At 35.3% G+C, this 26677-nt stretch overlaps 2 protein-coding genes across 2 annotated transcripts; both read right to left on the reverse strand.

Annotated features, from left to right (window-relative positions):
* LOC131907785 (olfactory receptor 5D13-like) lies at nt 1-3448 on the reverse strand. Its single transcript, XM_059258878.1, has 2 exons — nt 3420-3448; nt 1-934 (listed from the first exon to the last, which is right to left on the reverse strand). Exons 1-2 carry the CDS (start codon nt 3446-3448, stop codon nt 1-3), a joined length of 963 nt encoding a protein of 320 aa, XP_059114861.1.
* Nucleotides 3449-17843: 14395 nt separating this feature from the next.
* LOC131907787 (olfactory receptor 5D13-like) lies at nt 17844-21110 on the reverse strand. Its single transcript, XM_059258879.1, is given in 3 exon segments — nt 17844-18618; nt 18620-18763; nt 21082-21110. Coding segments are annotated over 3 exon segments (948 nt in total).
* Nucleotides 21111-26677: the final 5567 nt, after the last annotated feature.

Below are 26677 nucleotides of genomic sequence, written 5' to 3' on the forward strand. Positions count from 1 at the left end.
TTATGATGACAAATGAGAGCTTAATAGCTTCCTAACTGCATCCTTCACATCCTTGTTCCTGAGGCTATAAATCAATGGGTTCAGCATAGGGATGATGATTGCATAGAAGACCGAGGCCACCTTGACCAGAAGCCAGGAACTTTTGGTAGTGGGAATACAGTAGAGACAGATAATAATGCTATGGAAAATGGTGATGGTAGTGAGGTGGGAGGCACAGGTGGAGAAGACTTTGTAGCGTCTCCCTGTTGCAGGCATTTTCATGACAGTGATGACAATGAAGACATAAGAGGTGAGAATGATCATCAGACTGCTTAGCTCATTAAACGTGGCAAAGATGAAAATGACCTTCTGGCTAATGTAGGGGTCAGAGCAGGCTACAGCAACAATGGCATCATGCTCACACACAAAGTTATTTATGATTTTGGTCCCACAGAAGACTAAGGTCAACATAAAGTGTATGAATACAAAGGAACAGGTTATACCCCAGGAGTATGATGCAGCAACCAGTGAGCAACAGAGCTTTGGAGACATAGCCACTGTGTAGAGGAGGGGGTTGCACACTGCCACAAACCTGTCATAGGCCATCACTGCCAACATGAAGGTTTCTGTCACCACAAATATGCATATAAAGAAGAACTGCATGACACAGCCTGTAAAGGAGATGCTTCTGTCTTCCACAATCAAGTTTTCTAAGAGTTTGGGAGTCACGACAGTAGAGTAACAGAAATCCACAAAGGACAGGTGACTAAGAAAAAAGTACATAGGGGTGTGGAGCTTGGGGTTGAGCCTGATGATGGCAATCATGCCCAGATTTCCCAGCACAGTAACTGTGTATATAGTCAGGAAGAGGAGGAAGAGGGGGATCTGGAGGTCTGGGTATTCTGAGAAGCCCATGAGAATGAAGGTCACTGCAGAAGTCTCATTTTCAGGAATACTATAGAAAAAAGAAAAGGGCCATCTGTCAATTTAAGAACTAGTATTTGTAACAGAGAATAAGAAAAAACAGAGGGCCGGGCGGTGGTGGCGCACGCCTTTAATCCCAGCACTCAGGAGGCAGAGCCAGGAGGATCTCTGTGAGTTCGAGGCCAGCCTGGACTACCAAGTGAGTTCCAGGAAAGGCACAAAGCTACACAGAGAAACCCTGTCTCGAAAAACCAAAAAAAAAAAAAAAAAAAAAAAAAAAAACAGAGAAGAGTTGGAATGGTTGTTTTATTTTTTATATTTTAACATTATTTATACAACACATATGCAGTGAACAATATTTTCAGCTTAAAAGTTTGTAAAGATCATTAAGACAAGAATAGAGAAGTAAGAATTTACCAAGCTATATTTCAAACGAACAGGGCCCCTACTAACCTAGATAGCTGGATTCCTGAGAATGGCCCCTTTAACCAATTGCAGGGATTTAAAAGCTAGAAAAATTGTTCTTTAACAGTAAATAGACACTGGCATTATCTGCATTTTATTTGTGTTTGTGCCACCCCCAGTAATCAGAGCTTAAAGTGAAAATATTAAAGTGTTCCTCTTGGAATTCAGATCACATATGGGTGTCAAGACTATTCTATAGGATAAGGTGTCTTAAAGAAAAGAAGATAGAAAGTAAATGTTAGCATTTTGCAATATGCTAAATTTGGTATTTTCCTTCTATTCTTATATTTATTTACCCTATAAATGCATTTACACTTCAATAACATAATTTCAAAGGGTAATATGGACCTATATTATGACAATGTACAAAGTATTTTTATTCATTTTGAACTGATTTGAATTTTAAAGATATGTTCTTTGATTAATATTATATTATTCATGATAATATGATCAGAGAAAACAATATACTATGCCTGCAGTAGAGAAATGGTTTAAAAGCAATAGTGAATGGAAAGTTTTCATTTTTTTTAGTACAATGTGGTTAGGATATGAATAACATAGACATAACATCAAATATGACCCCCAAAACAGCATTTTAGCGTCTTAATAATGTTTAAAGATTTTCCCAAGAAAATTGGCAAAAGAGAAAACTACTCGAAATGTGCTTAATACTCCTAAATATTATTAGTCATTTCTTCAACAATATAAATACAGTTTATTGACATGAAATTTCAAAAACATATAATTGATAGTATATCCTGGAAGGATCAGGAAACACTGTGGAAGAAGAAACAGAAAGACTGTGAGATCACAAAAATAGATTTAGAGGTGGGAATGCTATCTTCCAGGCACGGCACATCTCTGGAAAGCATGCTACAGTTGTTTGTGCTGGTTTACATTAACTAAAACTGTCAATACTCCTGGATCAGAGAAGGGTTCAGAGGGCTCAACTCCTTGCATGATTTTAAACAAGTGTTGGATTCTGGGGTAAAGATAATCATCAGCTTCTGTTGGATACCAAATAACAAGCACATCAGGCTCCACTGCACAGTTCCAAATGCATGGCTTTACAGAATGTTTTAAAACAGAAGGACAGAAAGCAAAATAAATTTCAAAAAAACCTAATAATGTGGGACAGTAATTTCTGCAAAACTGGTGATGATGGGGACCAGAATAAGACCAGAAAGGACGGATGGTGAGAGTAAACAGAATGCACCCCTCATGGCTAATATTGTCAAAAAAACAACCTTTACTAGAAAAAATAGCTTATGTGACATTTTGAGAGTAATATACCTAATCATGCTAGCCTGGCAGTCATGATTTTAAGGATCCCATATGTTGTAGGAACAAAACATGAAATCTACATTGTTTTTCTTTTTCATTTTAACTGACACATTCTTATCAAATCCTGCAATATTTAACAACCTGTTGTAATGAACATATGTATCTAAACAAATTTAGTTTTCTCCTCTGGTCGGCTTATTCTCATTCATTATTGAATCACTCTCTGTGATAAGTATTATCCAGTGAATTAATCTCCTCCATATATAGTCAGGTAAAATGTTTCCTATTTCTCCATTACTGGAAGATACTGTATTTATTTCCTTTTAGTGTTTCTGACACCAGAACTTATGTAGCCCAGTCTGGCCTTAAAATAACTATGTAGCCATGGTTTGCAGTAAACATAGGAGGCAACTAAGATTGGCTTTGTATTCTTCCTGTTCTTCCAGTCTCCACCTTCTAAGGGCTGAAATTATTGTCCTCTGCCACCATACTGTCCTTGACATCTTTTTACAAAGAGTGTTATTGTTCTCACTTACCTATATAGACTTACAATAAATTGGATTTTATTATTTTTTGCCAGTATATTTTCTTCCTTGATTGAAAATATCCATGAGAGAATGATGAAGAATTATCCTATAGTAGTAAGGATTCTTCCAAGGGGAAGAAAGTTGGATATCAGGTTGCTGGGATCCATTAATCTGGTTTTCCCTTGTAAAGAATACTAAGGTTCTTCATTAAAATAAAATAACAGAATGGAATAAACTCACCTAAATACAGAGGTTCCCGAGTGGTGCATTTACTTAAGAATTCTTTGTTATGACTAATAAGCTACAAAAAATCTTCTTACATACTAGTTAATAAATAGAAATATCCCTGGAAGAGTTCCTTCAGCATTATATTTTAGTGAGTGTTTTAAATGAAATTTAGCCACTTTATGAGGCAAACTCAAAAATAGCAGACCAAACATTGCAACTAAAAATTAAATACCGGTTCCAAACTTTGTTACAAATAAGTATTATCAAGGCTTTGGGGACCAGGACATTAGGGACTATCATTAACAAAATTGCTGGGGAGGCTAAGATTTGAACAATTAGATTTAACACTCTCTCTTGTGATTTTATGTTACATCTCTAAAGCCCTGGGGAATTTGTAGTATCAACTTTACCCTGTAACCATAATGAGTATGTATTGCCTTTAATGGATATACAATGAATACAGAGAAAAGAGGTCCTCATGATAGTTCAGGGGAAAAAAATATACCCTTAGCTATCTTGGACATGGACTTTTTTAATCTGTTCATGTATGCAGATATCAATACATATCAAATAAATATCAAATCTATAATGACATGATGATATAATGACAAGCTTTTTAAATTTTTCTTCATTTGTTTCTCTTTTATGTGTATGAGTGTTTTGCTCACATGTATATCAGTGAACCCTATACATGACTGGTACTTAAGGAGGTCAGAATAGATCTACAGATTCCCTTGCACTGGAATGGTGACTGTGAGCACCATGTAGTAGCTGTGAATTGAATCTGGGTCCTCAGTAAGAGCAGCTAGTGCTTTTAGTCACTGAGCCATCACTCAAGCCTCCTCCCACCCTTTTATGTGTGTTTATGTTTGAGAGGTAAAGTACACACAATATTTCTTGGTGCCCGCATAGGCCAGCAGTGTCTTATTCTGGAGGTGTAGATACAGATAGACACTACTTGGGACTTTTGGAAGAATAAGATGTGCAATCAACCACTGAGCCATCTTTCTTGTCCCCTGATATCATTGTTAAATCTCACCATAAAATTATATTTTGATGGATATTTGTGATATGTAGAGTGATACATACAACATTGGCTGTAACTGACTGTAGAAAACAATTAAAACTCTCACCAGGTCCAAATAGTTCTAAGAGTATTACCTTGTATTATAAATGTTTGTACACAAGAGTGAAGTTCAACAAGGCAACTTTAAAATCCTAAGAAAAATATGTGTATCATTTTACAATATGTGATTTTTATTAGTATTTCTACATTTTTGTAGATAAGAACCACTGTCTTTAGTAACTAGAATAGCAAAAATATCTTGTCTAGATATTCCCCTCATATATCTACAGGTTAAACCCTTTTAAACTTACTATGTAGTATGGATTATCTAGATAAATGCATAGGTAAAAACCACAATGGCATATCATCTAACTACAATTAATATCTATATAAGAAAAAAGCACAGATGTATGTGTGTATATATATATATATAAAATTATATATATATAATTATATACATATATATGAAAAGCTAAAGAAAATTGCTGTGGATGTCTTTCTGTACACTATGAATATGTGTTGTTATGATTGGTTGATAAATAAAATGCTTATTGGCCAGTAGCTAGGCAGGAGAAATAGGCAGAGCAAGCAGAGAGGAAAATTCTGGGAAGAGAAAGGCTGAGTCAGGAGACACAGCATGTAATGGCACAAAAGTAAAGCCGTGGAAAACATGGTGTCATATAGATTAACAGAAATGGGTTGAGTTTAAGTGTAAGAGCTAGTCAGTAGTAAGCCTGAGCCAATGACTGAGCAGTTTTAATTAATATAAACCTCTGTGTGTTTACTTGGCTCTGAGCAGCTGCGAACTGGGCAGGACACAGGAAAACTCCCACCTACAGAAAATGAATAATTTAAACACATAAAAATTATATATGGACAAATAACATTAAAGTAGCAATTCTTTAATAGTTGTGAATCCAAGGAGGAGTGGGGAGAGGTAAAACTGTGTTTGGGAAATATTGCATGAGAGAAGTATCTAGTTTCAATTAAAAATTAAATTTAAAAAGTAGCAATGACTAAAAGAACAATGTACATTAGCAAGAAATACATATGTACTTAAAAGTATCCAAATAAAATTTTAATAAATAACTTCAAATAAACAACTACTTTGAAATCTATGACATTACAGCTATATACATATTCACAAAACTATATGAAATACTTAAAATGTGGTTTGAAGAGTTTACTCAGTGTCTACCAGCATGTACTTTACATTGGTTTCTTAGGTTTGGTTCCTAACATCCATACTGGTATATATATATATATATATATATATATATATATATATATATATGGTATCAAGCTTAAGGGGACATTTAAACCCTCCATTGACTTCAAGAATACAAGTAAATGGCCACAGAACAAATAGACACACCTAACAAAAATACAACAAAAATCCTTTAAAAAAGGGTCACAATTTGTAATAGCAAATAAAGTTTAAATCTAATGATTCTAAGTATGTTAAAGGTGATTTTTAAGATTTATATTTTGTATTTGGTGTTGAGTAAAATGTCCAATGTAAATATAGCTGTTGAAGAATTAAATATAAACATTTCATTCTTTTTTATTATTTCTTATTTAATAGTTCTAAATATATGCTTTCAAATAATTACACCACTTTCATTAATAAGTAACTTCAGATCATCATAAAAGTACCATATTTTTAATATATAACTTGAGCTAAACATTTTCCTGGGAAGTATTATGTCAAAGTACACAAACATGGAAACTAAAAAAAAATATTGGTCAAAGATCAGGTGTTCATATATGTTTGGATTTATGTTTGGGTCTTCAGTTTAATTCCATTAATCAATGTGTCTATGTTTAGCCAATACCAGTCAGTTTTTATTACTATAGCTCTGAATCAGGAATGGTCAAACCTTCAGTATTTAATCTTTCATTGTTCAGGATTGTTTTAACTATCCTGTTTTTGTTGTTGTTCTTTTGTTTAACTATATGAAGTTGAGAATTGTTTTTGCAATGTCTTTAAAGAATTGTGTTGGAATTTTGATGAAGTGTGATCCTAATTAGTCTTATCATGCCAGATGAAGCATGATCCTAATTAGTCTTATCAATAAAAATCAGGAGTCAGATATTGGGGTGAAAGTGGAAAGATCAGAGAAGCAGAGGGGCAGCCACCAGTGACTTCTTACCTCTCCAAATCTTTCAACCAAAAGAGGCCAAGATCCTCTCTCTGTCCTAACTTATCCCTTCCTGTCTCCTGTCTGGACATACCCCCAGACATCCACAGTCAATTAGTGGCTAGTTCTGCCTTCTGACTCTAAGTAAACTTTATTTGTCAGAACACAAACAAAATATCACACAACAGATTGAACTGAATCGGTAGATTGTTTTGATAAGATGGTCATTCCTTACTCTGTAAATTCTACTGATCCATGGGCACTGGAGATCTTTCCATCTTCTGAAATCTTCTTCAAATTCTTTCTTCAGAGACTTGAAGTTTTTAATCATAGAAATCTTTCACTTCCTGGGTTAGAATTACCCAAAGATATTTTGTGTTATTTGAGGCTATTCTGAATGGTGTTGTTACTCTGAGTTCTTTCTCAGCCCATTAGTCATTTGTAAAATGAGCAACTACTAATTGTTTCCAGGTTAATCATGCATCCACCCATTTTGCTGAGAGTATTTATCTGCTGTAGTTCTCTGGTGGATTTTTTATGTTCACTTATGATACTATTGTATCATCCTCAAATAACAATACTTTGATTTCTCCCTATCCAATTTCTAGGCCTTTGATCTCCTTCAGTTGTCTTAATTCTCTAGCTAAAATACAATGCAATAGTAAATAGAAATGGATAGAGTGAACAACCTTGTCTTATTCCTGATTTTAGTAGAATTGTTTTAAGTTTTTCTCACTCAGTTTGATGTTTGCTATAAGCTTTCTGTAAATTCCCTTTATTATGTTTAGGTATGTCCCTTATACCCCAGACCTACCCAGGACTTTTATAATATTATGAGCATTGAATATTGTGAAAGGCCTTTTCTGTATTTCATCAGATAACCATGGTTATTTTCTTCAATTTGTTTATATTTTGGAGTACATTGATTTTCTTATGTTGAACCAATCCTGTATCTGTGGGATGAAACCTACTTGAGTATGGCGGATTGCTGGGGAAGTCTTTCTGTATGCTGTGAATGTGTTGCTCTTATTGATTGATAAATAAACAGCTGATTGTCCAGTAGCCAAGCAGGAAGTATAGTATAGGCGGCACAAGCAGAGAGGAGAATTCTGGGTACAGAAAGGCTGAGTCAGGAGACACTGCCAGAGGCCACTGCCATGAGAAGCAAGATGTAAAGTACTGGTAAGCCACAAGCCACATGGCAACTTGTATATTAACAATGGGTTAATTTAAGATGTAAGAACTAGATACAGCAAGAAGTCTGCCATGGCCATACACTTTATAAGTAATATAAGTCTTGGTATGTTTACTTGGGTCTGAGTGGCTGCAGGAGCCTGGTGAACACAGGAAAACATCAATTACAGTGGATGATAATTTTGGTGTGTTATTGGAATCATTTTACATATATTCTATTAAGAATCTTTACACTTATATTCATAAGGGAAAATTGTCTGTACTTCTCTTTCTTTCTTGATTCTTCTTTTAGTTAGGCAGTCTATTCATTTTTTTCTGAAATTCTAAAGAGCCTTTAGTGTTTTTCTTTATTTCTGTCTTGTGGCACTTTTTATAGGAGAGAGTTGTTCAGCTTCTGTGAGTTTGTAATCTGTCTGTTGTTTCCTTTTTTGATGATTAGCCTTCATGAATCTATGGTGGCCTGACAACATGCAGGGAGTTATTTCAATTTTCTTGTATTTATTGAGACTTTCTTCATGTTTGAATATGTGGTCAATATTGGAGAGACTTCCATAAGGTGTGAAGGTATATTATTTTGTGTTTAGGTGAAATGTTCTGTAAACTTTTAGAATCATATGCTTTACAGCATCTGTTAGCTTCAGTATTTCTGTTTAGTTTTTGCTGGAGGACTAGTCCATTGGTGAGAGTAGCATATCAAAGTCTTTTACTATCAGTGTGGGGGGGGGGTGTCAATTTTTTGATTTAAGCTGCAGAAGTGTTTCCTTTACCAACCTTGGTGTAGGTCAGTTATTTCATCAGGACTGCCAGTCAGCTCTGTCCTGCCAGCTGACGCCCCATATACCCACACAGAGACTTATTATTAATTATAAATCCTCAGTCAATAGCTTGGGGTTGTTACTAAGTAGCTCTTACATTTTAAATTAACCCATATTTCTAATCTAGCCTCTACCACCTGGTAGTACTTTTTTTTTGAGAAAATTATCCATTTCTTCTAGATTTTTTGATTGTGTGGAGGACAGGGTTTTTGAAGTATGGCCTCATTATTCTCTAGATTTCATTGATATTTGTCATTATGTCCCCTTTTTGTTTCTGATTTTATTAATTTGGATATTCTCTTTCATTCTTTTACTTTGTTTGATAAAAGTTTGGTAACTTGTGTGTTTGTTTTTTCTCTCAAAGTGTCAACTATTTGTTTCATTGATTTTTTTGTATTATTCTTTTGTTTCTATTTTATTGACTTCATATCTCAGTTTGATTTTTTTTTTGCCATCTACTCCTCTTGGGTGTGCTTACTTCTTTTTGTTCTAGAGCATTCAGATATGCTGTTATGTTGCTAGTATCAGATGACTCCAATTTCTTTATGTAGGCAAGTAGTGCTATGAAAATTCCTCTTAGCACCTTTATCATTGTGTAGCATAATTTTGGGTAGGCATTCTATTCATTTTTCTGTAATTCTAAACAGTCTTTAATGTTTTTCTTTATTTCTGTCTTGATACATTTTTTTTTTTCCGGAGATGATGACCAAACCCAGGGCCTTGCACTTGCTAGGCAAGCTCTCTACCACTGAGTTAAATCCTCAACCCCTTGATATACTTTTTATAGTACACAGTTGTTCAGTTTCCATGAGTTTGTAATCTGTTGCCTCTTTTGATGATTAGCCTGCATTAATCCATGATGGCCTGATAATAAACAGGGAGTTATTTCAATTTTCTTGTATTTATTGAAACTTACTTCATGTTTGAATATGTGGTATATTATTTTGTGTTTAAATGAAATGTTCTGTAAACTTTTAGGATCATTTGCTTTATAGTATCTGTTTGCTCCAGTATTTCTGTTTAGTTTTTGTCTGGATGACTAGTCCATTGGTGAGAGTAGCATACTTTTAAAGTCTTCTACTATCAATGTGTGAAGGTCGATTTGTGATTTAAGCTGCAGAAGTGTTTCTTTTACAAACCTTGGTGTCCATATGTATAGGTCGGGTATTTCATCAGGACTGCCAGTCAGCTCTGTCCTGCCAGCTAATTCCCCATATACCTACACAAAGACTTATTATTAATTATAAATGCTCAGTCAATAGCTTGGGGTTGTTACTAACTAGGTCTTTCATTTTAAATTAACCCATATTTCTAGTCTAGCCTCTACCACCTGGCAGTACATTTTTTTCAGCACTACATGTTTATCTCCTGTATCCTCTGCATCTGGTTGGTGATCTCTCATCTCCAACTTTCTTCTTTCCAGCATCCTCTCTGCTCTAAAAATCCTACCTAGCTATTGGCCATTTAGCTTTTTATTAAACCCATCTGAGTGACAAATCTTTACAGTATTCGAAAAGTTTATTTCACAGAATATGTTTGGTGCATAGATGTTAAGAATTGAAATGTCATATTGCTGGATTTTTCCATTGATGAGTATGTAGCAACCCCTCCCTCATCTTCTTTGATTAGTTTTGGTCTAAAATCTGTTTTGTTATATATTAAGGTGGCTACACTACTTTCCTTTTAGGTCCATTTGTTTGCTATATTTTTTCCAACACTTTATCCTGAGGTCTACCCTTGATGTGGAGGTGTGTTTTGTGAAAGCAGCAGAAGGACAGATCCTGGAGTATTTTTCAGGGTAATTGAGACCTTCGATATTGAGATATATCAATGACAAAGGATAGTTTATAGCTGTTATTTGTTGTTGTTGGTGGTGGTAGTGGTGGTGGTGGTTGTGGTAGTGGGGTGTGTGTGTGTGTGTGTGTGTGTGTGTGTGTGTGTGTGTGTGAGAGAGAGAGAGAGAGAGAGAGAGAGAGAGAGCGCTTGTGCTTGCAGGGGAGATTCATTTCCTTTCTTTTGGTCTTGCTACTATGAAATTATTTCCTATGTTTGTGTGGGAGTAATTAACCTCCTTAGGTTGGAGTTTTCCTACTAACACTTTCTGGAGGGCTGGATTTATTCAGATACTTAGTGTTTAAATTTTAATTTTTCATGGAATATTATATTTTTTTCACCTTTGGTTATTAAAATTTTGATGGGTATAGTGTCTGGCTTCGATTCTATGGTCTCCTAGAGTCTGCAGTACATCTGGCTTTAGACTCTCCATTGGGAAACCAGACATAATTCTAATAGGGCTGCCTTTATATGTTACTTGATCTTCTTCCCTTGAAGCTGTTTATATTATTTTTCTGTTCTCTATGTTTAGTGTTTTGATTATAGTGTGGCAAGATTACTTTCTACTCTAGTTCCATCTATTGGTATTCTGTACGATTCTTATATCTGTATAGGCATCTTCTTTTTATTTTTAATTTTTTAAAATTTACTCTCTCATATATTGCATCAAACTGGAATTTTCCCTCCCATTTTCTCCCTCCATGTCTCCTCCTGCCTCCATCTCCTCCTCCTCCATTTCTCTTCAGAAAAGTTCAGGCCTCAAGTGGATACCAACCAAGCATGACATATCAAGTTGCAGTAAGACTAGGCACTTTTCCTTATATTAAGTCTGGATGAGGCAACCTAGTATAATGAAAAAGGTCCCAAAAGTGTCAAAACAGTCAGAGATAGCCCCTGTTCCCATTGTTAGGAGTCCTACAAGAAGAACATTCTACACAGCTGTAATACATATGCAGAGGACCTAGAGTGGTTCCATGTAGGTTCCCTGGTTGTCCATTCAGTCTCTGTGTGCCCCTAAAGACCTAGGTCTTGTGGGGTTTCTTGTGGAATCCTTGACCTCTCTGTCTCCTACAACACTTCCTGACCCTTTTGCACAGGATTCCCTGAGCTATGTTTATTCTTCTCTCATGCAATACCTCTCAGCTGAAGATGGAGAAATGGCTGATCTATTAAAGGCTAGACTCACAATCACACTCTTTCTTTAGTTTAGGTAAATTTTTCTATGCTTTTGTTGAAAACATTATGGGCTTTTAAGCTTTGATTCTTCTCCTTCCTCTATCCCTACTAGTTTTAGGTTTGATATTTTAATAAAGATCCACATTGCCTTGATGGGTTTTTTTTGTGTCAGGAATATTTTAAATTTAGCATTTTCTTTGACTTGTGTATCCACTTATTCTGTCATATTTTCAGTACCTGAGAGTCTATCATCCATCCCTTTTAATCTGTCATTGAATATTGACTTTGTTGTTCCTGCTGAAATTGCTAAATTTTGCATTTCTAAAGTTCCTCTAGTTTCTTCCCAGATTCCTGTTTACTCCCTGTATTTTCAGAGAGCATAATGGTTGTGTGTTACCTGTTTTCCTGGTTTTCTCAACTCTTTTGTATACAGGGAATGCTGTTGGTGTTGAAGGCTGGCTTTCTGTCAGACAAGGTCTGTGGTGAGCAGGAGGTGCCTGCTGGATATGGAGGCTGAGAGATAGCAATGTGTGAGTGGAGGGAGCTTGGAAGGGGATGAGCTTTGGGATCCACAGGAGATATGGTCATTATTAAGAATTTTTATATATCTTCTTAAAAGATATATACTCAAAAGATGCCAAGCAACTAACTAACCAAAAGCAAGGTTTTTCTACTATGCATTTGAGATTACGTAATTTCTTGTTAATAAAGATGTACAACATCCTACAAAATTAAAATATTTTAAGTGTCTCAAATCATTTCAAAATGGAATTAAATAAAGGAGGGAAGAGCAAAACTTTCTTGGATGAAACATAGAAAATCTTGAAAAGGATTTGGGTTTTCAATCTGTATTCTATGATGGCATTATTTATGATGAGCCAACATCATGTCTTTGGGAAACATGTCCTAGAGAATCCTCATTGATGAGTTTCTTGGACTACAAACAGGTTATTCGAAGAAAATTCTTTTGTTTTTAGAATACACACCATTCCAATAAATTACTGTGTTCCCCTCAGGGTCTCATACACAGAAGTTATGTCAACAAGATTTATATTCCTGAAAAAATAATAAATTAACAATTGTTTAAATACAAGACAAAATCAGAGCAATATATCAAGAGTACTTTTATTAGCTAGGGTTCCTATGTTCGGGAAAAAGTCCCATGGTATGTAGGTAAGGAATAGTACTAACTGAACTTGGGAGTTTGTAATACAAAGAGGTGAAGTTTGGAAGTGGTATGTTTAGGGTGCAATGGGAGGTAGATTTGATCCTACTTACTTCATTGTATATCTCAATTATAAAGAGAACTTCATATAAGAAAGATCATAATTCTTGATCTCAAGTGACCTTGAATCAAATATACTGGTCCAAAAACTTCAACAAAGACAATTAAAACTGTTTTAAAGAAAGCCATCAAATGATTTCAGTCATAAAACAAAAGAAAATGCAATTGTTTATGTAATTTGTGTTTACTGTCAAAAGCTTTTAAGGAGAAAACAGAAAATAATGCTGTTACATAAGAAAATAGTTTTGTAAAGATATTTTATGATTTTTTCAGTCCCCAAGTTTAATCTAAAAGCATGTAGAACAAAACCTGAAAACATTGTTTTCATTTATTTTAAAGTAAAACATATGTCATCATTTAGGATATGGGTTTGACTATAATTGAAAGGATGTGACTACCAAATAAGATGTGAATGGCAAATTATTTTGAAAAAAAGGAGGGAATCAGTTTGATTGAAAAAGCAAGAAGGGAAGTAATAGAGTGTTAATATATCAAAATATGTTATCTGCACGCTCAAACTGTCATAAAGAAACCTGTCACTATGTGTGTAATATATTGTAGTAAACATTAAGTGTAACTAATTTAATTTAAAAATTAAAATTTGAAAATATTACCATTATTAATTAGGTAAAATACATTCCTCATTATTATTCCCATATTGTATCTAAATATCGAGAATCTTGTCATATATTTGAAAACACCAATTTACATATTTTATTGAAATTTACAATAAGAAACATTCTTTGTTGTTGTTGTTGTTGGTAAATTTCATGTCTATCTACATACTGAATCAGACAGGGATCTGGAGGCAAGTGCTGCAGCAGAGGCCAAGGAGAAAGGCTGCTTACTATGCTTACTGGCACACTCAGCCTGCTCTCTTATACCAGTCAATACCACATAACCAAGTGTGGTTTCCTCCACAGTGGACTGGGCTGTCCCACATCAATCAATAGTTTAAAGTGCTTTTGGCAAATCGAATGGAAACAACTCGTTAGGGAGGTTCCCTCTTCCAATGTGACTTCATGTGTCAAGCTGACAAAAGTCAAAGAGCATGTCTACTAAAAACATGTTCTTAACCAACTCCTACTTGGATTCCTTTTTTTTTTTTTTTTTTTTTTTTTTTGACTCTCTGAGCTAAATTACAGCCACTTGTGGGAGCAACAGTGAGCAATTATTTAGTGGATCACGGGCACTGTATTGAAGAAAATGATGTATTTCACCTCAGTATACTTTATCTATCTATGATCCTGCACTAAGGGGTGGGTCTCATGAGATTTTCACTCTTGCATACTTAAAGAGTGAAGGTTTAAATCTAATACTGGTCTTCTCAGATAAACAAAGATACAGTGTGTTCATGAGTACAAATTCTACATTATGTCCAGAAGGCATGGGATCACAGGATTCTTCTCAAAAACTCTCAGCCTTACATTCTTCCTGATTCTTCTTCCAAAATGTTCCTTGTGCCTTGGGAGGGATGATGTCCTGTTTAGTGATGACTAGTCCACAGTTACATTATCTACATTTACACAGGAGTTTTTGTAATCACTGTTACCCACTCCCAAAAGACTCTTCACTTATAAAGGCTGAGAGTCACACTAATCTACTGGTATAAGGATACATATTCTAAGAGGATACAACAACATGATTATTTAGCAAAAAAAAAAAAAAAAGTACTAAATTCTTCTCTCTGGCTCATGATCTCGCCAACCATATACTCCTGACTCATTTTCCAAAATTAACCATGAATTTCTTCTGTAAAGCAGTTTTTAAAACAAAGCAGAACATTCTTGGTTCACACCATAAGCACCATGTTCGTGTTGTACTAGTGAACACATCTTGTGAGGAAAGTCATTATTTTGCCTCATGTGGTCCACAGTTGTGTAAGAGCCCCGATGACTTTTCTCCCTGTCTGCTTAGAGATTTCCAGCATGTGAAAATCAGCCAGGACTGTGGAAAGTGCAAAGTAACAGCTTGATTTCTCACTGTCCTAAAACCCACATGTCTGGTATCTTTAGCAATAGCATCCTAAGATGTATTTTTGGTGGGAACCAAATGCTGTGCTACTGAGGGGGACCCTGTGTGATCCTTCCTGACCACAAGCTCACATACAGGTATCCAACATTTGATCCTGAAATTTTCATTTAATAACTATTGGCTTCTGGCCATCATGTTACTTAGCCATTTATTGTGCCTCCCCTTAAAATCATTTTAGTAAATCAGCGTTTTATTGATGTTTAAATATATTATAAAATAGGTTTCCACAAGCCTTTTCCTATGTTCTTAGCTTTGGTAAATTCTAACTCCACACTTGACCCTCTCCTTCCTGCCCAGACCATGCCCAGCTAAGCCTTCTAATCCTGGGATTCTTCCCCACTACTTTCATATCACATGTGGTTTGCTATCCCCCTACCTTTAAGCCAGTTCTACCCTTCTTCATCTAGGGACCTCTGTTTCTTTTCCTAGACTTTATAGGCACTCCAAATTTTAAAAATTAGTCTAAACATTGGAAGAAAGAAAGGATGTTTATACTCTGGAGAACACCCAAACTTTGTTAATCTGGACCTACGTCACTTCTCTCAGTATGCTGTTTTGAATTTCACCCACTTTTCTGTTAGTTCCATAAATTTATTATTCACAGATGAATCAAATTTAATTGTATATATGCACTACAATTTCTTTATCTATATACCCGTTGCTGGACACCTAGGGTGGCTCCATAAACCGGCTCTTTCAACTTGAAGAGCAATGATAACAGATAAGTAATGTTCTCTGCAGCGGGGATAAGGAATATTTAAAGCACACTCAGGACTGACATATTTGGGTAAGTCCTATTTCTAGTTTTACTATAAAATTCCACATGGAAGTGTCTCTACAAGTGTATAGGCACCGAAACAATGAACAAATTTGCACTTTTCCCAGGATCACACCAGTACTGATTTTCATTTGTTTTCTTGATATTATTTATTCTGCCTAGAGAAAGAGAGAATCTAAAAGTGGTTTAATTTCCCCCTTTTTTTTTTCTGATGCCTAAGAGTGTTGACCATGTTAAAAATGCTTATAAGTAATTTGTATTTATTTTTGAGAACTTTATATTGAAGGGTTTTTCTCAATTCATTGTATATCTGGATTTAATCTTCTACCAGATGTCTATTTGTCAAAAACTAGTGAACTATTGGTAAGCCTTTAATGCCAGGGGCCCTCCCTTACTAGAGTATAGTAGACAGTGAAGGAACAAGCTATCTAAGACCATAACTTCATTTGAAATTTGCTTTTGTTTGTAAAAGTAGAAATAAATCTGGGCATGAGCATATACATAAAATTTATTTTTAAAAAACATAGAATATTTGAAATCTCTGTAGAATCAATTAGTAAATTTAGTGATGATTAGCAAGATGCAAATCTCCTTTGGGAAAGTTTTACATTAAACCACAGCCACACAAAGGTTTAAAGCATTCAAATAAATGTCAGTCAGTTAAAAGGTTCAGTAAACTCATTGACCATTGTGAATTCTATGTTATATATTATAAAGTTATGAGATTTTTAGTGAAGAAAACGTTTAAGGAAAAAAGTATTTTATTAATCTTAGAAAGTTGTCATTTTTAGTGATATTCTGCTCACTCTTCTCAGCTGCTGATCAGAATTCTGTAATACTACAAGTTGTAGATAATATTCTTATCCTAACCCAGCTGCACAATTCACTTTGAGTACTAAAATGTTAACTCTCAAAAATCTAACAGGAAATTGGAGTATGCTTTTAGAATGCATCTTATTAATGTGATTCTGCATCCAACAAACACATGGCTCAGGGAAGTCCTAAAACCAAAGAATACTTGATCCAAAGGGCTCCATTATGAAGTCCAAGCATCTCAAAGGACAACAACAGAGACACCCCAGCAATCTCAGTGGTTATGAATAATTGCTCTGTTGATGTTATACATAGTTCATTTCAGTGACTAAGAGATGCATGAGATTTTGATATAGCTAAACACTGTTTTCTTTGTATATTTTACTGGTGTAGAAATGATCTATAATTACCCATATATTTATTATGAACTATCCAAATAAAAAGATTAATAAAGAATTACAGATGTAAGGCTACATTGAAATATTGGCAAAACAATTATATGCATTTTTTACAATAATACATATTTGTTAGAAACTACTAACAAATATGCATTTTTGTAAATTTGAGAGAAAACAAGTACTATAAAATAAATACCCACTTGCTCAGGAACCACATTTTATGATGACAAATGAGAGCTTAATGTCATCCAAACTACATCCTTCACAACCTTGTTTCTATTGAGATGCTATTCAAAATAGGAAAATCAGAGGGAATATTGGGAAATATATTTTTGTGTTTATTTAAAAAAGGATTTCCAATGCAAAAATAGTCCATGTAGAGTTAAAAATAAGAAAGAAAACTATACTCAGCATTTTCTATTTAGTATTTCTCAAGGAGAAACTTCGGAGAAATTTTCTTGATGAAATCATACAGATCATCTAAAAATCCACACAAATTTTGAAATTCAAAAGTATACTAAATCCTGGCTGTGGTGTCCCATGCCATTAATCCCAGCACTCAGGAGGCAGAGACAGGTGGATCTATGTGAGTTCAAGGTCAGCCTGGTCTACAAAAGCAAGTTTCAGGATACCCAGGGCTACACAGAAAAACCCTGGCTCAAAAACACCAAAAATACCAAATAATGCTCAGTACATATATTTAAACAATTCATGAAAGTGAATCCATGACATTTTAATTTAAATAGTAAAAGTATCAATTTGAAATAATATTTACAGTTTATAATTCATGATACTAAATATGGGAGTGAGCTGTCATTGAATTGACTTATGAAAAGAAAATAAGAAAGGAGTCTTTTGTTGTTCAGAAAGAAAGCCTACTTGCTCAGGAACCACATTTTATGATTACAAATGAGAGTTAATTAGCTTCCTAACTGCATCCTTCACATCCTTGTTCCTGAGGCTGTATATGAATGGGTTCAGCATGGGGATGATTACTTCGTAGAATACTGAGGCCACCTTGACCAGAAGCCAGGAACTTTTGGTAGTGGGAATACAGTAAAGAGAAATAATCATGCTATGGAAAATGGTGATGGTAAAGAGGTGGGAAGCACAGGTGGAGAAGACTTTGTAGCGTCCCCCTGTTGCAGGCATTTTCATGACAGTGATGACAATGAAGACATAAGAGGTGAGAATGATCATCAGACTGCTTAGCTCATTGAAAGTGGCCAAGATGAACATGAACTTCTGACTAATGTAGGGGTCAGAGCAGGCTGCAGCAACAACAGCATCATGCTCACATGCAATGTTATTTATGAACTTGGTCCCACAGAAGAATAAGACCAAAATAAAGTGGTTGAATACAAAGGAACAGGTTATACCCCAGGAATATGATGCAGCGACTAGTGAGCAGCAGAACTTTGGAGACATAGCCACTGTGTAGAGGAGGGGATTGCACACTGCCACAAACCTGTCATAGGCCATCACTGCCAACATGAAGGTTTCTGTCACCACAAATAGGCATATGAAGAAGAACTGCATGACACAGCCTGTAAAGGAGATCCTTCTGTCTTCCACAATCAAGTTTTCTAAGAGTTTGGGAGTCACAACAGTAGAGTAACAGAAATCCACAAAGGACAGGTGACTAAGAAAAAAGTACATGGGGGTGTGGAGCTTGGGGGATGACGGCAATCATGCCCAGGTTTCCCAGCACAGTGACTGTGTATATGATCAGGAAGAGGAGGAAGAGGGGGATCTGGAGGTCTGGGAATTCTGAGAAGCCCATGAGAATGAAGGTCACTGCAGAAGTCTCGTTTTCAGGTATACTATAGAGAAAAGAGGAAAGGGCCATCTGTCAATTTAAGAACTAGTATTTGTATAGAGAAGAATAAGAAAAAATACAGAACCGTTGGAATGGTTCTATAGAACATGAATAAACATAATACCTGTTGTGTTTTAATTATTTAACATATTATTTATATAACACACCTGCGGGGAACAATATTTTCAGCTTAAAAGTTTGGAAAGATCATTAAGGCAGGAATAGAGAAGTCAGAATTTACCAAGCTATATTTCAAAGGGACAGGGCCCCTACTAGCCTAAATACCTGATTCCTGAGAATGGCCCCACTAACCAAAGGCAGGGATTTAAAAGCTAGAAAAATTGTTCTTAACAGTAAACAGACAATGGCACTATCTGCATTTTATTTATGTTTGTGCCACCCCTAGTAATCAGAGCTTAAAGTGAAAATATGATGAAAGTGTTCCTTTTGGAATTCAGATCACAAGTGTGTTTCAAGACTGAACTACAGGATAAGGTGTCTTAAAGAAAAAGGAGACAGAAAGTAAATGTTAGCATTTTGCATAATGCTAAATTTGATATTTGCCTTCTCTTCTGATATGTATTTACCTTATAAATGTATTTACACTTCAATAACATAATTTCAAAGCATAATATGGACCTATATTATTACAGTGTATAAAGTATTTTTATTCATTTTGAACTGATTTCAATTTTAAAGATATATTCTTTGATTAATATTATATTATTCATGATAATGTGATCAGAGAAAACAGTATGCTGTGCCTGCAGTGGAGAAATGCTTTAAAAGCAACAGTGAATTGAAAGTTTTCCTTTTTTCAGTACAATGTGATTAGGATATGAATAACATAGACATAACATCAAATATGACCCCCAAAAACATTTTAGCGTCTTAATAATGTTTAAAGAATTTCCCAAGAAAATTGTCAAAGCAGAGAACTACTCGAAATGTGTTTAATACTCCTAAATATTATTAGTCATTTCTTCAACAGTACAAATACAGTTTACTAACATGAAACTTAAAAGCATGTAATTGATAGTATATCCTAGAAGGATCAGGAAACACTGTGGAAGAAGAAACACAAAGACAGTAAGATCTCAAAGACAGATTTAGGGGTGGGAATGCTATCTTCCAGGCACGGCACATCTCTGGAAAGCATGCTACAGTTGTTTGTGCTGGTTTGCATTAACTGCAGCTGTCAATACTCCTGGATCAGAGAAGGGTTCAGAGGGCTCAACTCCTTGAATGATTTTAAACAAGTGTTGGATTCTGGGGTAAAGATAATCATCAGCTTCTGTTGGATACCAAATAACAAGCACATCAGGCTCCACTGCACAGTTCCAAATGCATGGCTATACAGGATGTTTTAAAATCAAAAGGACAGAAAGCAAACTAAATTTAAAAAACCTAATAATGTGGGACAGTAATTTCTGCAAAACTGGTGATGATGGTGATGAGAATAAGACCAGAAAGGACAGATGGTGAGAGTAAACAGAATGCACGACTCATGGCTGATATTGTCAAAGAACAACCTTGACTAGAAAAAAATAGCTTATGTGACATTCTGAGAATAATATACCTAATCATGCTAGCCTGGCAGTCATGATTTTAAGGATCCCATAACATGAAGTCTACATTGTTTTTCTTTCTCAATTTAACTGACACATTCTAACCAAACCCTGCAATATTTCACAACATGTTGTAATGAACATATGTATCTGAACAAATTTAGTTGTCTCCTCTGGTCTGCTTATTCTCATTCATTATTGAATCACACTCTGTGATAAGTATTATCCAGTGAATTCATCTCCTCCATATATAATCAGGTAAAATGTTTGCTATTTCTCCATTACTGGAAGATACTGTATTTATTTCCTTTTAGTGTTTCTGACACCAGATCTTATTTAGCCCAGTCTGGCCTTAAAATAACTATGTAGCCTTGGCTTGCAGGAAACATAGGAGGCAACTAAGATTGGCTTTGTAATCTTCGGGAACTTCCAGACTCTACCTACTAAGGTCTGAAAATATTGTCCTCTGCCACCATACTGTCCTTGACATCTTTTTACAAAGAGTGTTATTGTTCTCACTTACCTATATAGACTTACAATAAATTGGATTTTATTATTTTTTGCCAGTATATTTTCTTCCTTGATTGAAAATATCCATGAGAGAATGATGAAGAATTATCCTATAGTAGTAAGGATTCTTCCAAGGGGAAGAAAGTTGGATATCAGGTTGCTGGGATCCATTAATCTGGTTTTCCCTTGTAAAGAATACTAAGGTTCTTCATTAAAATAAAATAACAGAATGGAATAAACTCACCTAAATACAGAGGTTCCCGAGTGGTGCATTTACTTAAGAATTCTTTGTTATGACTAATAAGCTACAAAAAATCTTCTTACACACTAGTTAATAAATAGAAATATCCCTGGAAGAGTTCCTTCAGCATTATATTTTAGTGAGTGTTTTAAATGAAGTTTAGCCACTTTATGAGGCAAACTCAAAAATAGCAGACCAAACATTGCATCTAAAAATTAAATACCGGTTCCAAACTTTGTTACAAATAAGTATTATCAAGGCTTTGGGGACCAGGACATTAGGGACTATCACTAACAAAATTGCTGGGGAGGCTAAGATTTGAACAATTAGATTTAACACTCTCTCTTGTGATTTTATGTTACATCTCTAAAGCCCTGGGGAATTTGTAGTATCAACTTTACCCTGTAACCATAATGAGTATGTATTGCCTTTAATGGATATACAATGAATACAGAGAAAAGAGGTCCTCATGATAGTTCAGGGGAAAAAATATACCCTTAGCTATCTTGGACATGGACTTTTTTAATCTGTTCATATATGCAGATATCAATACATATCAAATAAATATCAAATCTATAATGACATGATGATATAATGACAAGCTTTTTAAATTTTTCTTCATTTGTTTCTCTTTTATGTGTATGAGTGTTTTGCTCACATGTATATCAGTGAACCCTATACATGACTGGTACTTAAGGAGGTCAGAATAGATCTACAGATTCCCTTGAACTGGAATGATGACTGTGAGCACCATGTAGTAGCTGTGAATTGAATCTGGGTCCTCAGTAAGAGCAGCTAGTGCTTTTAGTCACTGAGCCATCACTCAAGCCTCCTCCCACCCTTTTTTTTTTTTAATTTTTTTTTATTTTAATTTTTTTTTTAAATTTTTATTTTGCAATACAATTCAGTTCTACATATCAGCCACAGATTCCCTTGTTCTCCCCCCTCCCGCCCCCCTCACCTTTCCCCCAGCCCGTCTCCCATTCCAATCTCCTCCAGGGCAGAGCCTTCCCCCGCAGACTGAGATCAATCTGGTGGACTCAGTCCAGGTAGGTCCAGTCCCCTCCTCCCAGGCCAAGCCAAGCGACCCTGCATAGGCCCCAGGTTTCAAACAGCCGACTCATGCAATGAGCACAGGACCCAGTGTCACTGCCTGGATGCCTCCCAAACAGATCAGGCTAATCAACTGTCTCACCCACTCAGAGGGCCTGATCCAGTTGGTGACCCCTCAGCCATTGGTTCATAATTCATGTGTTTCCATTTGTTTGGCTATTTGTCTCTGTGCTTTTTCCGACCTTGGTCTCAACAATTCTCTCTCATATAAACCCTCCTCATTCTCTCTAATTGGACTCCCAGAGATTCACCTGGGGCCTAGTCATGGATCTCTGCATCCAGATCCCTCAGTAGTGGGATGAGGTTTCTAGCACGACAATCAGGGTGTTTGGCCATCCCATCACCAGAGTAGGTCAATTCGGACTGTCTCTCGACCATTGCCAGCAGTCTGTTGTGGGGGTATCTTTGTGGATTTCTGTGGGCCTCTCTAGCACTTTGTTTCTTCCTATTCTCATGTGGTCTTCATTTACCATGGTCTCCTATTCCTTGTTCTCCCTCTCTGTTGTTGATCCAGCTGGGATCTCCCACTCACCCAAGCTCTCTTTCCCTCAACCCTCGCCCTTCACTACCCCCACTCATGTCCAGGCTGTTCATGTAGATCTCATTCCATTTCTCTGTCATTGGGCGATCCCTGTGTCTTTCTTGGAAAGAGGTTTTTTTTTTTTTTCATTTTTTTTTTTTTTTAAGATTTATTCATTTATTATGTACACAGTGTTTTGCCTGCATGTATGCTTGCAGGCCAGAAGAGGGCACCAGATCTCATTACAGATGGTTGTGAGCCACCATGTGGTTGCTGGGAATTGAACTCAGGACCTTTGGAAGAACAAGCAGTGCTCTTAACCTCTGAGCCATCTCTCCAGCCCCTCCTTTCACCCTTTTATGTGTGTTTATGTTTGAGAGGTAAAGTACACACAATATTTCCTGGTGCCCGCATAGGCCAGCAGTGTCTTATTCTGGAGGTGTAGATACAGATAGACACTACTTGGGACTTTTGGAAGAATAAGATGTGCAATCAACCACTGAGCCATCTTTCTTGTCCCCTGATATCATTGTTAAATCTCACCATAAAATTATATTTTGATGGATATTTGTGATATGTAGAGTGATACATACAACATTGGCTGTAACTGACTGTAGAAAACAATTAAAACTCTCACCAGGTCCAAATAGTTCTAAGAGTATTACCTTGTATTATAAATGTTTGTACACAAGAGTGAAGTTCAACAAGGCAACTTTAAAATCCTAAGAAAAATATGTGTATCATTTTACAATATGTGATTTTTATTAGTATTTCTACATTTTTGTAGATAAGAACCACTGTCTTTAGTAACTAGAATAGCAAAAATATCTTGTCTAGATATTCCCCTCATATATCTACAGGTTAAACCCTTTTAAACTTACTATGTAGTATGGATTATCTAGATAAATGCATAGGTAAAAACCACAATGGCATATCATCTAACTACAATTAATATCTATATAAGAAAAAAATCACAGATGTATGTGTGTGTGTGTATATATATATTTATATATATATATATAAATATATATATATATATGTATAATTATATACATATATATGAAAAGCTAAAGAAAATTGCTGTGGATGTCTTTCTGTACACTATGAATATGTGTTGTTATGATTGGTTGATAAATAAAATGCTTATTGGCCAGTAGCTAGGCAGGAGAAATAGGCAGAGCAAGCAGAGAGGAAAATTCTGGGAAGAGAAAGGCTGAGTCAGGAGACACAGCATGTAATGGCACAAAAGTAAAGCCGTGGAAAACATGGTGTCATATAGATTAACAGAAATGGGTTGAGTTTAAGTGTAAGAGCTAGTCAGTAGTAAGCCTGAGCCAATGACTGAGCAGTTTTAATTAATATAAACCTCTGTGTGTTTACTTGGCTCTGAGCAGCTGCGAACTGGGCAGGACACAGGAAAACTCCCACCTACAGAAAATGAATAATTTAAACACATAAAAATTATATATGGACAAATAACATTAAAGTAGCAATTTTTTAATAGTTGTGAATCCAAGGAGGAGTGGGGAGAGATAAAACTGTGTTTGGGAAATATTGCATGAGAGAAGTGTCTAGTTTCAATTAAAAATTAAATTTAAAAAGTAGCAATGACTAAAAGAACAATGTACATTAGTAAGAAATACATATGTACTTAAAAGTATCCAAATAAAATTTTAATAAATAACTTCAAATAAACAACTACTTTGAAATCTATGACATTACAGCTATATACATATTCACAAAACTATATGAAATACTTAAAATGTGGTTTGAAGAGTTTACTCAGTGTCTACCAGCATGTACTTTACATTGGTTTCTTAGGTTTGGTTCCTAACATCCATACTGGTATATATATATATATATATATATATATATATATATATATATATATATATGGTATCAAGCTTAAGGGGACATTTAAACCCTCCATTGACTTCAAGAATACAAGTAAATGGCCACAGAACAAATAGACACACCTAACAAAAATACAACAAAAATCCTTTAAAAAAGGGTCACAATTTGTAATAGCAAATAAAGTTTAAATCTAATGATTCTAAGTATGTTAAAGGTGATTTTTAAGATTTATATTTTGTATTTGGTGTTGAGTAAAATGTCCAATGTAAATATAGCTGTTGAAGAATTAAATATAAACATTTCATTCTTTTTTATTATTTCTTATTTAATAGTTCTAAATATATGCTTTCAAATAATTACACCACTTTCATTAATAAGTAACTTCAGATCATCATAAAAGTACCATATTTTTAATATATAACTTGAGCTAAACATTTTCCTGGGAAGTATTATGTCAAAGTACACAAACATGGAAACTAAAAAAAAATATTGGTCAAAGATCAGGTGTTCATATATGTTTGGATTTATGTTTGGGTCTTCAGTTTAATTCCATTAATCAATGTGTCTATGTTTAGCCAATACCAGTCAGTTTTTATTACTATAGCTCTGAATCAGGAATGGTCAAACCTTCAGTATTTAATCTTTCATTGTTCAGGATTGTTTTAACTATCCTGTTTTTGTTGTTGTTCTTTTGTTTAACTATATGAAGTTGAGAATTGTTTTTGCAATGTCTTTAAAGAATTGTGTTGGAATTTTGATGAAGTGTGATCCTAATTAGTCTTATCATGCCAGATGAAGCATGATCCTAATTAGTCTTATCAATAAAAATCAGGAGTCAGATATTGGGGTGAAAGTGGAAAGATCAGAGAAGCAGAGGGGCAGCCACCAGTGACTTCTTACCTCTCCAAATCTTTCAACCAAAAGAGGCCAAGATCCTCTCTCTGTCCTAACTTATCCCTTCCTGTCTCCTGTCTGGACATACCCCCAGACATCCACAGTCAATTAGTGGCTAGTTCTGCCTTCTGACTCTAAGTAAGCTTTATTTGTCAGAACACAAACAAAATATCACACAACAGATTGAACTGAATCGGTAGATTGTTTTGATAAGATGGTCATTCCTTACTCTGTAAATTCTACTGATCCATGGGCACTGGAGATCTTTCCATCTTCTGAAATCTTCTTCAAATTCTTTCTTCAGAGACTTGAAGTTTTTAATCATAGAAATCTTTCACTTCCTGGGTTAGAATTACCCAAAGATATTTTGTGTTATTTGAGGCTATTCTGAATGGTGTTGTTACTCTGAGTTCTTTCTCAGCCCATTAGTCATTTGTAAAATGAGCAACTACTAATTGTTTCCAGGTTAATCATGCATCCACCCATTTTGCTGAGAGTATTTATCTGCTGTAGTTCTCTGGTGGATTTTTTATGTTCACTTATGATACTATTGTATCATCCTCAAATAACAATACTTTGATTTCTCCCTATCCAATTTCTAGGCCTTTGATCTCCTTCAGTTGTCTTAATTCTCTAGCTAAAATACAATGCAATAGTAAATAGAAATGGATAGAGTGAACAACCTTGTCTTATTCCTGATTTTAGTAGAATTGTTTTAAGTTTTTCTCACTCAGTTTGATGTTTGCTATAAGCTTTCTGTAAATTCCCTTTATTATGTTTAGGTATGTCCCTTATACCCCAGACCTACCCAGGACTTTTATAATATTATGAGCATTGAATATTGTGAAAGGCCTTTTCTGTATTTCATCAGATAACCATGGTTATTTTCTTCAATTTGTTTATATTTTGGAGTACATTGATTTTCTTATGTTGAACCAATCCTGTATCTGTGGGATGAAACCTACTTGAGTATGGCGGATTGCTGGGGAAGTCTTTCTGTATGCTGTGAATGTGTTGCTCTTATTGATTGATAAATAAACAGCTGATTGTCCAGTAGCCAAGCAGGAAGTATAGTATAGGCGGCACAAGCAGAGAGGAGAATTCTGGGTACAGAAAGGCTGAGTCAGGAGACACTGCCAGAGGCCACTGCCATGAGAAGCAAGATGTAAAGTACTGGTAAGCCACAAGCCACATGGCAACTTGTATATTAACAATGGG

This window comes from Peromyscus eremicus, chromosome 4 (assembly GCF_949786415.1).
Source record: "Peromyscus eremicus chromosome 4, PerEre_H2_v1, whole genome shotgun sequence".
NCBI classification, from domain to species: Eukaryota; Metazoa; Chordata; class Mammalia; order Rodentia; family Cricetidae; genus Peromyscus; species Peromyscus eremicus.